At 35.7% G+C, this 15,334-nt stretch overlaps 1 protein-coding gene across 1 annotated transcript in view; it reads right to left on the bottom strand.

The window, feature by feature from the left end:
- The window catches only part of LOC107159512 (protoheme IX farnesyltransferase, mitochondrial), a 119,584-nt gene that overhangs the window by 78,058 nt on the left and 26,192 nt on the right, over positions 1-15,334 (bottom strand). The window contains exon 4 of the mRNA XM_015506102.2: positions 10,348-10,472. Coding sequence (XP_015361588.1) covers positions 10,348-10,472 — 125 coding nt within the window. The remainder of the gene's footprint in view (positions 1-10,347; positions 10,473-15,334) is intronic.

The raw sequence follows: 15,334 nt of genomic DNA, 5'->3' as shown, positions 1-15,334 counted from the left end.
TTTTTTTTTTTTTTTTAAAGCAACCAGACTTCTTTTGTACATATTAAGCAACCACTGGTAGGTTTTAAGTAAGGCTCTTAATCTTAAGAGTAAGAGAAAGTCAGTATCTGCGTTACAACCTTACAAAAAATCTACCAATGGTTGTTTCACATCTACAGTGTGAGTCTAGCTGCTTAATGAAGCCGAGGAAGCCCTTCGTGACCTGCCCTTGCTACTTCCTTATCCAAGTCTCTCCTGGTACCCTGCCCACCTTGTACCTCTGCTTCTGCTGCATTGCAATGTCTGCAACTCCAACAGGTCTTCCTGTGTACAAATACAAGTTCACATTTCTGGGTCTTCACTTACAATATTCCCTCTGCCTGGAAAGTTTCAGGCCAAATTCACCTTCCTAGTAAACCCCCATCCAACCTTTTGATAGTCTGGTCACTTCTCTTGACCTCCGACAGGTGGAAATGACAACTCCCTACACTTTGCTTGGTCTTCCTCTATTGGCATATGAACTGATTAGAAAGGAGCAATTATCTTTATCCGTAGCAAAGGAACAAATAAATGTACAAGAATTCTCTTAGAAAATAGTTTTCAAGAAAACAGCCACAAAGCACATTTATACTTTCTACTATTTAAGGACATTCTGCGTTCTGGTCCTCGGCAAATCAGAATTGCTTTCCAATAGGCAGGTGAATGCCAGGAGGGTTAACAGCCTTTCCCCACCTCAATGGTTTTAACTTGAGCTAAGCAGAATAAACAAAATTCTGTGCAAGTAGAAACTAGTTCAGTAACATTCACCTGCCTTTCAAAGGCATTAAAATACAGTCCTAATGGCTGAATGTTCACTAAATACTTATAAAAGGGGTCATTTCTAATGTAATCTGACTTGACTTATGCCAGAGGTACTTGAGATAGTTGACCATCTATCTGTTATAAAAAGAAATTTCTATTTTTCCTCCTTTGGGAAAACATATTAGGCTTGGGATTAGGGGACTGTCCACAACTCTGTGTTTAAGACTAACACAGATATCATCTTTCTGTGTATTTGATCTATTTAGCCATTTGGTCAGTCATTCACTTAAAAATAAGTAAAAATCATGGAGGGAATCCAGTGAAGTGCTTTACTGATGTTCTTATTTACAAATTCCTGAAAACTTTTATACTGAGACTCTAATCTTGAGATACATTTATATTCTTAAAGTCAGAAGTTACGTTCAATCTTTATTATTTAAATTAATAGAAGACATCAATAACACTAGGGGAAGGATCTTTATCCGAACTATCTTCAGCTAGCTATTTAAGGAAATTATGTACAGCACTGTTTAATCCTTATTTATTTCACCTAGTGGACAATAATGTACACAATGGCATTTTCTAAATTATCATCTATATTTTTGTCCAAAGCAATAACAGAAGAACCATAATTTTATTCAGATTTACAATAATAAAAATGTTAGGATATTCCATTAGATTTTTATTTCAGTGGTAGCTTTCTTTCTTATAAGCTAGTAGATACATATTCTTTTAGCATTTAAGAAACTCCAGTTGAATAAAAGCTAAATCTGTCTATTAGTATTTTAAGGTATATTTTAAGGTATAAGGATACATATACTTATTTTAAGGTATAAGGATACATATTTATACTGTGTATAAAATATACACAGTATATTTTAAGGTATAAGGATACATAAATCTTATTAACTACCAAAATTTCTTTTTTGTTCCATCCTATCTCTACATTCCATCATTCAAATCCTTTAGAATTTCTTTGTTCCCCCTGTGATCACTGCTTCCGGGAGAAATCTGGCATAGGATCTGAAGGAAATGCCAGAGTGAAATTTTCCTTAAGATTAATCACACAGGTAAGTAATTTCCCCTTCTTGACAAACAATATTTTCTAAAACTTCTTAGCAAATCAATAAGACAGGACTGAGTAGTCATGAAAATGTGAATTTTAGGATTTACTTAATCACACACAAATTTTAAATGTCTAAAAGCTTGCCTAAAGCCAGTCTGAGCTTCATTACTAGTTAGAGCAACAGACAAAGAATTCTCAAAAGTTAATGAGGGTTAAAGATGCACAAATGACATCTGCCACACTGTCTGTCCCCTCCAATCTCTCACACCCCAATTCCTTTCAATATCTGGGATCCTGCACGGAATTCAGAATCATCCAATAGCTCCAATTTTAAAGTATAAATATAGATGGAAGCCTCAAGAATGTTCATGATGAAATCTTAAAAACAGACTGTCACTAAGGCAAGGATAGTGAGTATGGGATAAGGAAAGGAACTATGCAGCCTCCCAGGGATTAGCCATGCAGTCCTTTTCTCCATCAGTATAATCAGTCAACCAAGAGTCAATCTAACCCAGAAAAAAGAAAAGGGAGTATGTGGTTCAGAGCAGAGAAACAACAAGCTAATGGGATTCAGAAATCAGGAAAGGCAAATCACAACTGAAGACTGGGGGTGGGGGGGAAGATAATTTGGAAAGAAACTCAGCTTGACCTCTACTAGATGGAGGCAAAGGAGAGAAATCTAGAAAGGAAGCAAATTTCCAAGCCACCCAAATCAGATTTTATCACAACACATTACCCCAGAGACACAAGCCAGGAATCCTAGCTTCCCAAATCCATATTGGTATTATTTCCATTGTGTATCAACTAAATATCTACCTTTTTGATTTATCAACTTGAACCAGCAATGTCTTCTGATTTACCCCAGTTAGACATACAATTCCATAATGCTTATAAACACTGCAAAAATCAATAATGGCTGCTGGTCACAAGTTATCACCACATACTGAAATATTAAGAATTCACATAAATATGTTATCTACTTTGAATAAACACATACATATATTTATACATGCACATATTGTTGTTTGTAAGCCCAAATTGGAAATCTGTAATCCAAAATATAAAATGCTCCAAAATCCAGAATTTTTTAAGTTGCAACATGTTGCCACAAGTGGAAAATTCCACACCTGACCGCATGGGATAGGTCACAGTCAGAACACAGATGCACTAAAAAATTGTATAAAGTTACTTTCAAGCTATGTGTATAAGATGCATATAAAATATAAATGAAATTTCTTGTTTAGATTTGGGTCCCATCCCCAAGATGTTATTATGTACATGCAAATATTCTAAAATCTCAAAAAAATTCCAGTTCCAAGTACTTCAGATAAGAAATATTCAAACCTGTATAACCTAAAACTGAGGAAAATACACTGAAAAAAATAAACACATTTTTCTCTTCTATTAAGACCCTAACTTGGGTTAAATGGGAGATAATCAAATTCTGTAAGTGTGGAAGACATGGGCCAAAAACAGAGCAAACTTTTCTATTAAAAATACAATAGACATTATTACATACATGCACATTTTGTAGTATCAAGCCCAAATTGGAAATCCATATTCCAAAATATGAAATGACATTAACAGAACATTTAGTTCGATTAGGACATTTAAATCTTCCTGAACTCATTAGAGACAGAGATATGACCATGTCTCCACAGTAGCAAGAATATAGAAGCAGTTCATTTAGTGGAAGGGACTCATTATGGGGAACAGTTTGATTCCAAGGTGATGATTGAACTAGGACATTTCAATTAAGAGGGCAAAAAAACTGGGTTCACAGATTCTAATCTCAGTTTGAAGATTTTCATATTTGTGATCAATGACATCACTGAGCTTCATTTTACTCTTCTAAACACTGGAATAATGCCAATCATTATAAAGAATCATATAGGCTGGGGTTGTGGCTCAGGTACTGTTTGATCCTCAGTACCACATAAAAATTAAAATAAAGATATTGTGTCTACCTATAACTAAAAAATAAATATTAAAAAAGAATCATTATAAAGCAAACAGTGGCCCCTTAACCATGACATAAAAATTATTAAGAAAAACTGTTTACAAACATTATGTTCAAATTATTATCATCTCTGCCTTTGTTGGCAAAACTTTACCTGGAGTTATTTTGCTTATCAGTAAATGCCTAACTCACTCCATTTAGATAGATCATTTAGGAGAGTGGAATCAAATGTAATTTGGAAACTATTTGGAGTTATATAAATTCAGGAAAAAAGAATCTACATTTAAAATACATTTTTTTACATTGTTCAGTAATGTCATCATTTTTCTTTTATATAAAAACCACATTTAGTTGGAGACTCTTTCCCAAATGATACTAAAAGACTCTAGGCAAACCTGGTATAGTGTAGTAGCTAATTTGAATCATCTGAATGAGCCACGAGTTAAGAACTTCAGAAGCCGGTGAATGAATGCAAGTTGCCTATCAGTTAAAACATCAAAGTCAAACAAATCGCAACATTCAAAAGAAAAATATATTTCACATATTGATTTTTCTTACATGTCTGGTGTTCAATAAATCACATCACTGGTATTCTCTAATGTAAGTCTTATTCTTCTAGAATACAACACCAAATTTAATAACTACGTTTGTTCAACATGGAAGATGAAAGTCAATTCCTATTGCTCTAGGCAGATTGAATAGTCAAAACAAAAGAAACATCAGAGAAAGGGAAAATGAGGAAAGAGGCATTAGATATTAATCTCATATTCACCAGGAAAACAGAAAAATCTTTACCTGTTTCTCCTGTCAGGGTTTAAAAGGCTGTGGATTTTCTTTTGCCCTAACTACCCTATAATTCAGAGCTCTTTATCCAAAGCCCTTCCTTTTTACCTTATTTCAACCATGAAAGTTTCTCAAGTATTGTCAGTATCAAACAAAAAAACATGTCTCTTCTTGACCCCATTTTATTCGCACCTCTTGATCTCTTTCATTTCCTTTCATAAAAATTCTTCAACATTTATGGATACACTAGATCCCAAAGATAACATACTCTTATCAAAAGTTTAGCTTTCTAATTATAACCTGCCTCTCAGATCTGAAACTCTACTACATTGTATGCCTTTCTTGTAATTTTCTCTAAAAGTCTCAGAGAACATCAATGGCTCTTCTTAGAGCTAAGACTAAATTATGAATTCGTTCATCATTTATTTGATCTTTCAAAAGAGCCATTTTTTGAAATCCCATGAGCCTAGGCTCAAACAAATGATCTAATGTATATAAAATTCTTAAAACATTATTTGGTGTATAGCAAGTGCTAAATAAGTATTAGCTGAGATTATTGTTGTTATTAACATTTCTTTTTACTTCCCCTTCCCTCTCCTTTATACATATTCCTTTAGAATGTCAATCTACAAGTGCTATACTGTGAGCAGAGATGATGGATACATACATATGTTACAGTCATAATCACTGGTTTCAAGGAAATTACGAGTTCTCTAGAGAAAAGATACAAATGAATAATTATATTGTGAGACCACAAGCATCTATTAATCATAGCTAGAAAATAATGCATTGGAAGGGGCTGGGGTTGTGGCTCAGTGGTAGAGTGCTTGCCTCACATGTGTGAGGCCCTGGGTTTGATCCTCAGCACCACATAAAAATAAATAAACAAAACAAAGGTATTGTGGCTTAATATGAAGAATAAAGTTCTAATCATCAGGCTGCCCACCAATCAGCTGCCTTAGGAATTAGTGACAACCATCCTTGTGAGAAGACAAACTGCCAGGAATATTATACAAGATAGAGAAAAAAAAAAATCAAAAGCCATCAAAATTCTACAACAATGTGCTAAAGCAGAGTAATTATTGATGTAAAATATTCTTTAAGGTCATTTGTGTGTGTGTGTGCGTGTGTAAAACACACTACAATTAGGCATGACAACAGAGTATAGGTGTAACTACAAACAAGGTAAAGATTAGGCAAGCCAAGTGACCTTGGCTATAGTCAGGAAATCTCTGCTCCTCCAATGGGCACACTGAACCGAAAAGGCAGAACTCAAGGAAACACCTTTTGATATGAAGATATTTCTACCACATCTCATTTATACTGATAGAATGAAGTCATAAATAAGCTATGAACAGTAAGACCATAATTCCTCGCCCACACTAAGGCACCTGAGTAAAAGGGGCATTCTTAATAATTATACCAAGAACAAAGGTATAAAGTATGACACATGACCACCCCAGCTATTAATGAGTAGTTACACAAGGAGAAACTATAGCCAGGATCCTGGGTAAAGATCTCAGAATGAAATAAAAAGTAGAAATTATTAAAGCAGTGGTTCTTAACTGGGGGTGACTTGTGTCCCCATGGGATATCTGACAATTTCTAAAGACATTTGCAGTGTCACAACTGGGGAAGGGATGTTACTACTACCAATAGACAGAAGCTGGGGATGCTGGGAAACACCCCACAATGCACAGGACAGTCTCCTACCACAAAGAGCCATCCAATCTAAACTACTCAGAGTGTTAAGGTTGGAAAACACATCTATTTGGATAGCATCTATTTTGCTTGTTCTCTGTTACCCTACAACAAAACACTACCTGGCATAGGGGAAAAGTAAAATAAAAATGTAACTGTTATTTTTTGCTTATCTATATATTCTTACTGATTTGCAATGAAAACATCATTTGTATAATAAATGTTTAAAATGTTGCCTGTTAAAAAAATAATTCAATGGCCAAAAAGACATTGTTTTAAAAAGAGAAATGGAAATAATGTCACCTACTTCACAGGGTTGTCATGTTTAAAGAATGATTTATATAAACATAGTCTATAAACTCTACAGCACTGTGTGAATGTAAGAAATTAATTATCTTGTTAAGATCATACATTCCAAAGTTAAACCAGTTTCATATGTTCTTTGGCTGGTAGCCTTCCTCCCAGGAATTTCACTTCCAGTAATTTGTCCTTTAAAACTAATTAGAAATGTGCAGTGTTATTTACAGAATAAAAGAGATAACAACAATAGAAAATTAGTTGAGAAATCTGAAGCATAACCATAAAACAGAATTTCACATGCCCATTAAAATTCATACTGCAGAAACATATTTACTGACGTATACATTTGTTGACATAATCCCTGCTTAAAAAACATGTACAGTTGTCTGCCCGTATCTACAGGGGATATGTTCCAAGACCCCCAATGGATACCTAAAAACTCAGTACCCAATCTTACGTATACTATCCATATACTATAGTTTTTCCTATAAATATACATCTGTGATAAAGCCTAATTTATAAATTAGGCACAACAGAAGATTAACAACAATAAGCAATAATAAAACAGTCATAACAATATGCTACAATCAAAGTTTCTTAATTTAATTATATATTTCTGGAATTTTCCATTTACTATTTTCAAACTGTAGTAAATGGGCTGTTATGTGTGAAAGGCAAAACTTCAGATAAATACATCATTTTACTTGTGTTTCACTAGTACAAGTAACATAGGTAAGATAATCTCAATTACACAGCTTATTACACTACTATGCCAAATACTCAACATAATTCTTTAATAGTCTGATAATTTTTAGAAGTCTTAATTCTACTTGAATGTATTCTATTTACTTTGTACTTGTTTCTCAAGATTTGAACAGTCAAAGCTACCCATAACATTTTATCTTTCAGTTGCTAAATTAAAAACATTTTATGGATTGCTTTCATCCTTTGAAGGCATACCCCCTTTAAAGCCACACTTTGGCTTTGAACGAAGCATGTATATATATTACAAAACATGTATGTAATTTATTTTTACATTTCAGTGTTAGTGGTTTCTTATACATATCTCTTTATGCACTAGTCACTACTTCATAAATCAGAAGCTGAATCTCATTTTTCTCTCCTTAAAAACAAATGTAAGAATTGCTTTTCAAAGCTTTATTTTTTTCTACTTTCACAGAGAGATCACAGAAGTTGGATACAAAGAAGAAACAGTATTAAATGAATAACGGCTCAAATGAAGCACATAAAAAATGAATATATATAAAAAAATGTTCTTTGAAACATTTTATAAACATGGACAGAAAGAAATTTTTTTTACCCATAGAATTCTTTTAGAAGCTGAAGGACTTTTACAAAAGATCAACCATATATATGCATTCTTTAATGTAAACACAGCTAAGAAAAAACACTAACTCTTCTTTTATGCTAAAAACTATGTCTTTACCTAACTGCTATTCAAAAGCACTGTTACTTCCATGTTGCCTGTGCTCTTTGTTCTACGAATGCTATTTAAAAGTGCTAATGAAAATGGCCTTATGTTCCTTTATTTCATATTTATGAGACTGCCTAATAACACTGGAATTAAAATATTTCCAACGCATTACTGAAGAGTATATAATAATTTGGAAAGCTGATTAATACCTTAATAATAACAATGAATTCTACTATGCTACGGATAATTAAAAATTTTTAAGTATTGTGCTTCCAAAATTAGAGCCTAAGACAAGTGGGAAGAAGCAATATGGAGGCCACAAGACGAAGAAATTCATTTGTGAAATGAATACTGATTAAGATCCAGCATTGCTCATGACATTGACAAGGCCTGTGAGGGATGAGTGACACGTGGAAGAATGGGATAAAGTGTTCCAAAGGGAGACCAGGAGAGCTGTGTAAGTGGGATGCAGAGCTTGGAAAACCTAACTAAGGAAATATTAATAGCAGAGGCAGACACTGCAATTTGTTGGTACCAGAAAGAATCCCATCATGTAGTCTGCGGCTTTCCTTAGCAGTTTTAAAATTTACAGAACCCAACTCACCCCCGTCACAAATATGCTTCTATAAACTATGAAATCAAGCAGCCATTGAAGCACATAATCCTTTTAAAATGTATAAAACCTTGGCTTATACTCAGTTCTTGTGAATTTCTGCCTAAATGTAAATCATTTCATTTTTCCTTTCCAGATTGGAAATTTCTGTTTATAACTGACAGTTTGTTTGTTTTTTTCATGAAAAATTATTGAGCTGCCTTTTTTTGGAGACAGTAAGGGGTATGGTAGGGAAGAGTAGCTCAAACTTATTCTTATTTTTTATAATATTTTGGTTTTATCAACCAGTTGAAGCGTTTGAATATTTTTGATTATCCCTGAGTCCCCATACTTTTATTTTAAAAATCTTGTTTGAATCTGTACAATATAAACAAGAGATAGGAATTAGTATCTCAAGGATGAATGCAGCTCCTAAATTTATAAAAAGGAGGCTGGAAACTAGAAATGTGCCCCTAGCTTATTCTCCTAACTTAGATCTATACCCAAATACAGGCAATAATAAAAATAAAAATTGAAGACTAGATCCAAAATAAATCCAGTTTATTGAAAGAATCATAAGTGGTAGGTCCATTTGAACCTCACTAGAAGAATAGAAGACTGTTTGACAATAAAAATAACAAGAAACTCTTATTTAAAATAAATTGATTCTTCTCCAAGTAACTGATAATACACTATAGAAACACAATCATTTTGGGCACTATCAAATTAAATTCCCTTATTTTGCAAACTAGCTACTCACATATCCATTCAACTAAGCTATTTCCCTTCTGGTAACTTTAATTCCTATTTTAAAAACTATGCCAACTTCACTTGGGTGTTCTGGTGATGAAGACAATTTTCCTTATGTTTTAGCCAAAGCTTTTTCACTCCAGTATCTTTGAAAAACCCACAGTGTTAGGGCACATCACAGTGACAAGTGGGGGAAAACTATTTTGGAAGTATCTAAATGTTTAAAATAATGGGAGAGGAGAATCCATTAAAAATAATATACTAATTAGCTTTTTATATAATTTGATTCCTTATACCAAGTTAATAGTACTGAATTACTATTTTTTTTAAGCTGGATATTTTCCTTTAAAATAAATTCTGAGCCCCGCAATGGTGATGCACACCTGTAATCCCAACAACTTGGGAGGCTGAGGCAGGACTGCAAGTTTGAGGACAGCCTGGGTAATTTAGCAAGACCCTGTCTCAAAATAAAAAATAAAAAGGGCTGGGAATGCAGCACAATGCAGAAAGCCTCTGAGTTAAATCCCCAGTACCTACCTACCTACAAACACGTGCGTGTATGTGTGCATACACACACACACACAAGATAGGGAAGACATTCTATTTTGTATGGTGGCAGTTTAAAATGCAATAAAATCAAACTAAGAAAGAACAGCACATAATGATGAGCTCAGGAGAAATGTAGCTGAACTAGATAAAGACACCACTAAGAATAGAAAGTTATAAGTTCTAAATTCTGGTAATTTCAAGCATGTACTCTACCGCTCTCTAACCTGAACCTATTTGAAAATCTTTACCTCAAAAGAAAACACTAAATAGTTATGTAACATAGAGATTTCATAATACATATCCAGTATTACAAGTTCACAGGGCATTTCCACTGATGTATAGGATTTGGGAAGATTTTTAAAAATGTGATACTACTACTATCCAGGAAAAAGGGAGAATACCATAATCTAGATGAAAGGTAAGAAACTGACCTGATTAATGGAGTTGGCAGCACAGGATGAAAGACCTGTTCCAAGAGAAGTGAGAAGGAAGCAGGGCCAGTCAAAAGGTCCTGGAGCCAATGCAAAACCAGCTGAAGTGGTGCTTACAACTAGAGCTGCAAGGCAGAAACAGAGAAGATGTAGCATTAGAAGAAAAGTCAGACAACAAGCCATCTTCCATATCAACCAACCGATTACACTAATAATGCTACCTGCAGGCTAATCTTTCATTTAAAAAAAAAATCCACATTTTTCTGATTACAAACACATAATAGAGGGGCTGGGGCTATAGCTCAGTGGTAGAGCGCTTGTCTAGCACGTGTGAGGTACTGGGTTTGATCCTCAGCACCACATAAAAATAAATAAAGGCATTGTGTCCATATAACTAAAAAAAAAAAAAAAAAAAAAACAACATTATAGAAAAATATTACTTCTTTTTAATCCCATTATACTCCAGAGTAAAAAATAAACCAGATTTAATCATTCACTTATTTATTCAAAAAACGTTCACTGAATACCAAATTCATGATCAGTATAACTATGCTACTAGACAGAAGTACCATCCAGGATATAGTTTCCCTTTCCCTCTTGTTCTTGGGAGATGACAGACAGACATTAACAACCATGACATACATAATAACTATGACACATGGTAACAAATAGTAAGAATCCTAATTCTGTGACCAACTTCAGATAAACCTAGCAAGGACTTGCCTATAACAGATGATGGTCCTGTGATCATACGATGAAGAAAAAGAAAAGTTAATCCTATAAGCCACTAACAGGAATCTAAAGAAGAGCAGGGTATAAAAGCAAAGCTACATAATTCAATCATCCATCACGGCTACTCCTTTTGGTAGACCCTGGTGCTTCTTTCTTGGGCCAGGAAGTATCTAAGAGGGGTACTAAAATGGGGCAGTAGGAATTCACTGGAACTTGGCTCACCACTGGTGAGCTAACCTGGAAACACGTCAAGATGGCACTGAAGTTGGACCTTCCTTCAGAGAAAGGAGAGAGTGGTAGGGTGAGCTATTTAACAAGTGGATGAATAATATTAAGAACAAGCACAAAAGCAAGGAAGACTAATGTCAAGAGCCTAAAGTATGTGTGACACTATCTGCCTAGATGTGCAAATCAAAAATCTAGTCAGAATTTTTTATTTTTTCCTTTCTCACTCTCCATATTCCATTCATTTAAAGATACTGTCAGTTCTGCGTCTATAAAACATTTCAAATCCATCACTGCTGCCACCATCTAGAGTCCAGTGGTTCTCAACCAGGGTGGCTGTGCTCCCCAGGGGACATGTGACAATATCTGGAAACATTTTTGATTGTCACAAATGGGAGGGGCAGGTGCTACTGTCTTCTTATGGGTAGAAGCTGGAGATGCAAGAAAACATCCTGCAGAGCACAGGGCAAGTATCCAAACAGAATTTCCTATTAGTAAAGCTGAGACTGAGGAACTCTGATGAAGTCCAAACTATTACTATAAGAGCCTCTTCCCACAGGGCATGGTGGTGCACACCTGTAATCCCAGCAGCTCAGGAGGCTGAGGCAGGAAGATCATGAGTTCAAAGCCAGCCTCAACAACTTAATGAGGCTCTGAGCAAGTTACTGAGTCCCTGTCTCAAAATAAAACAAACGGGCTGGAGATGTGGCTTAGTGGTTAAGTGCCCCTGGGTTCCAGAGTACTGTTTTCATATCATTTCACTGCTTCGAAAATCTCTCAATACAGTACCTGGAATAAAATGCAAACTCTTTCCCCTGTCAAACTCTTTCACATCTCTCTCTTTAGCTCACTCACTCTTCTCCAATCTTGAGGGCCACCTTCTGTTCTTGGCATGTAAATCCCTTTTTGGCCTCAGGATCCTTATAATTTTCTCCCTCTCTTTCTATGGCTGGCTCCTTCCTAACCTTCAGATCTCATCTAAGACATTACTTCTTTTTAAAAAAATATTTTTAAAAATTTTAGTTATACATGACAGTAGAATGCATTCATGTACTTTGATATACATAGATAGGATATAATTTCTCATTTTTCTGAGTGTACATGTTGCAGAATCATATTGGTCATGCAGTCACATACATACATACAGTAATAATGTATATTTCATTCTACTACCTTTCCTATCCCCACATCCCCTCCCCACCCCTTCCATCACTTCCCTCTACCTAATCTAAGGTAACCCTATTCTTCCCTAGTGCCCCCTGCCTTATTGTGAATTAGCATCTGCATATTAGAGAAAATATTCAGCCTTTGGTTTTGTGGGACTGGCTTATTTCACTTAGCATGATATTCTCCAACTCCAACCATTTACTGGAAAATGCCACAATTACACTCTTCTTTAAAGCTGAGTAATATTCCACTGAATATATATACCACATTTTCTTTATCCATTCATCTATTGAGGGACACCTAGGTTGGTTCCATAGCCATGGTGAATTGAGCTACTACAAACATTGATGTGGCTGCATCACTATAGTATGCTGATTTTAAGTACCTTGGGTATAAACTAAGGAGTGGGATAGCTGGGTCAAATGGTGGTTCCATTCCCAGTTTTCTGAAGAATCTCCATACTGCTTTCCACAGTGGTTGTACCTATTTGCAGTCCCACCAGCAATGTAAGAGTGTATCTTTTTTCACCACTCCTCACCAACATTTATTATTGCCTGTATTCTTAATGATTGTCATTCTGACAGGAATGAAATGAAATCTTAGAGTAGTTTTGATTTGCATTTCTCTAATTGCTAGAGATGTTGAACACTTTTTCATGTATTTGTTGATCAACTGCATTTCTTTTTTAGGGAGAACTTCCTGGATCATCTCATCTAAAACAGACATGACCTGTTATACCCTTACTCGTACCACTCTGTTATTTCTTTTACAGTACTAATCACACTCTGGCTCTTCATGGGAATACAAACTCCATGAAGGCAGGTGCCCTGTCTGTGTAGTTCTCTGCTACATTTTTAGGGCTACCAGTGTGCAAGCCATAGTGTAGTATTTACTGGCGGAGAGATGAGGAGATTGGTGGCTGCCAGACTGCAGAATACCCAGCGGAGGAGTTTGTACCCCATTGGTAGCCAGTAGAGAAGTCCCTGACAGTCTACTGCAAGACAGTGAACAGTAAGTACCTGGCAGCAATGTGCACAGTGACTTACAGAAGCAGAAAGTTTCATAGAGAACCAATCTATAAGCCTGTACCATTAATTCACAATGAAAAAAGATAGTTAGAGGGGAACTGAAGAGTTATAAGGAATATTTTGAATGAGGAACCACTAGGACCTGGTACCTGTGAGAGACAGCAACAATGAAAAGGAATGAAAGGTAAAGTGTTGCACTTAGATGACATTGAGAGGAATTACAACATTAATGGAAAGAAGGAAATTAAGGAAAAAGGTGGTGGAGTTGGCTAGTCTTTAGAAAATGTGCTGCTTCTGAGGAACATGGGACATCAAGGCAGAATGTACAAAAAGGAGAGCTCAGGAGAGAGATTAGGAAACAGGAGAGTCAAAAAGCTCTGTAGGCACCTGCCTAGAGGCCACAGCTGAACCTGAAAGGAAAGAAGAGATAAATGGGCAGCATGTACCGTGTCAAGAGTATGTGAAAATGTCAGTACTTTACAGATAGGACAAAGGAAAGAATATACAAAACAGAGAATACTTGAAGGACCATGATGACGAGGTGGCAGGAATATCCAATAACCATGTGAGGTGACAAAGGAAGCAGGACAGGAAGGTGCCACTGTAGCTATGAACAGGTACATGTTAAAGAAGCTGATAATTCCTCATGATCACAAGTTGGTTAGCATGTCCTTTAATTCAGTCTTCTCTGCAACATGCAGAAGTCCTTTATGGCTCTACCATAGGCACAAGGCTCTTCCTAATTTCTAGATCACATCTCTTTCTTGATTTTCCATTATTTCTTTGGTTGTGCTCAATGGTAGTTTGCAAGGTGACTTAAGTTTATGTGCTGAGATTACCATCTATATATAGACCTAGCTTTCTATCGCTATAATATATACCTGAAATAATCAATTTATAAAGAGAAAAGGTTTATTTTGGCTCAGAGTTTGGAAAGTTTTACTCCGACTGCTTTCTAGTCTGTGCCCAGGCAGCACATCATAACAAAATTGTGTGGTGTAGCAAAACCACTCACACCATGGCTAGGACATGAATGAGACAAAGAAACAGAAGGGACCAAAGTCCCACATTCTCTTCAAGGGTACACCCTCAATGGCCAAAAGACCTCCCACTTAGCTCCATCTCTTTAAAAATTTCACTACCTCTCAATAGTGTCACCCTGGAGAACAAGCCTTTAATATGCTCACTTTTGAGGGGAGCACTGAAGATCCAAACTATAGCACCATCTGAACCAAAAGTCTCTAAGAGAACGTATTTTGGGGAAGAGGTTATTCCTTTGACTTGATAGTTTCAAATGTGGTATCCATCAGAATCTCTCTGGGGAAGATTTCCCTCCAGAAAAGAGGAGACAGTCACAGATTTAAGCAGAACAAATCTCAGGAGTGAGGATGCAGGTTTGGATGAAGACAAGAAAAGAAAGAGAAGATTAGGAGTGGAAGACAAAGAAAAGGCTGACCAGAAATCATCAAGACAAACACATCCAGAAGAAAAGCAAGATGGCTGAGGAAGTGAGTCTTCTGGGCCAGAAAACATGGCACTGCCCCTTCCCTGTTTGGGGGACAGTGTGGCCCAGATACAGTACTGTAAGTCATAACACAGTGTACAAAAGGTACCTAAGACCAGCTAACAACCACATGGGGCAGGTACAGCAATCAAAGATACAGTATTTATTTCAAAAGAAACATTCCAGAAGAAAATTTTGACTCTTAATTCTGAAATGACATATGCCCCAAAGAAACTGCCATGATGATTCCAGGCTTTGAAAAACAGTGGTTACTGTTTTCAAAGAGATAGAAAAGCTTCTTCCTCCTCTTTTTTTTTTTTTTTTTTTTTTA

This window comes from Marmota marmota, unplaced genomic scaffold (assembly GCF_001458135.2).
Source record: "Marmota marmota marmota unplaced genomic scaffold, marMar, whole genome shotgun sequence".
NCBI lineage: Eukaryota > Metazoa > Chordata > Mammalia > Rodentia > Sciuridae > Marmota > Marmota marmota.
Note: the sequence above shows the minus strand (reverse complement) of the source record. Positions and strands in the feature narration are given on the sequence as shown.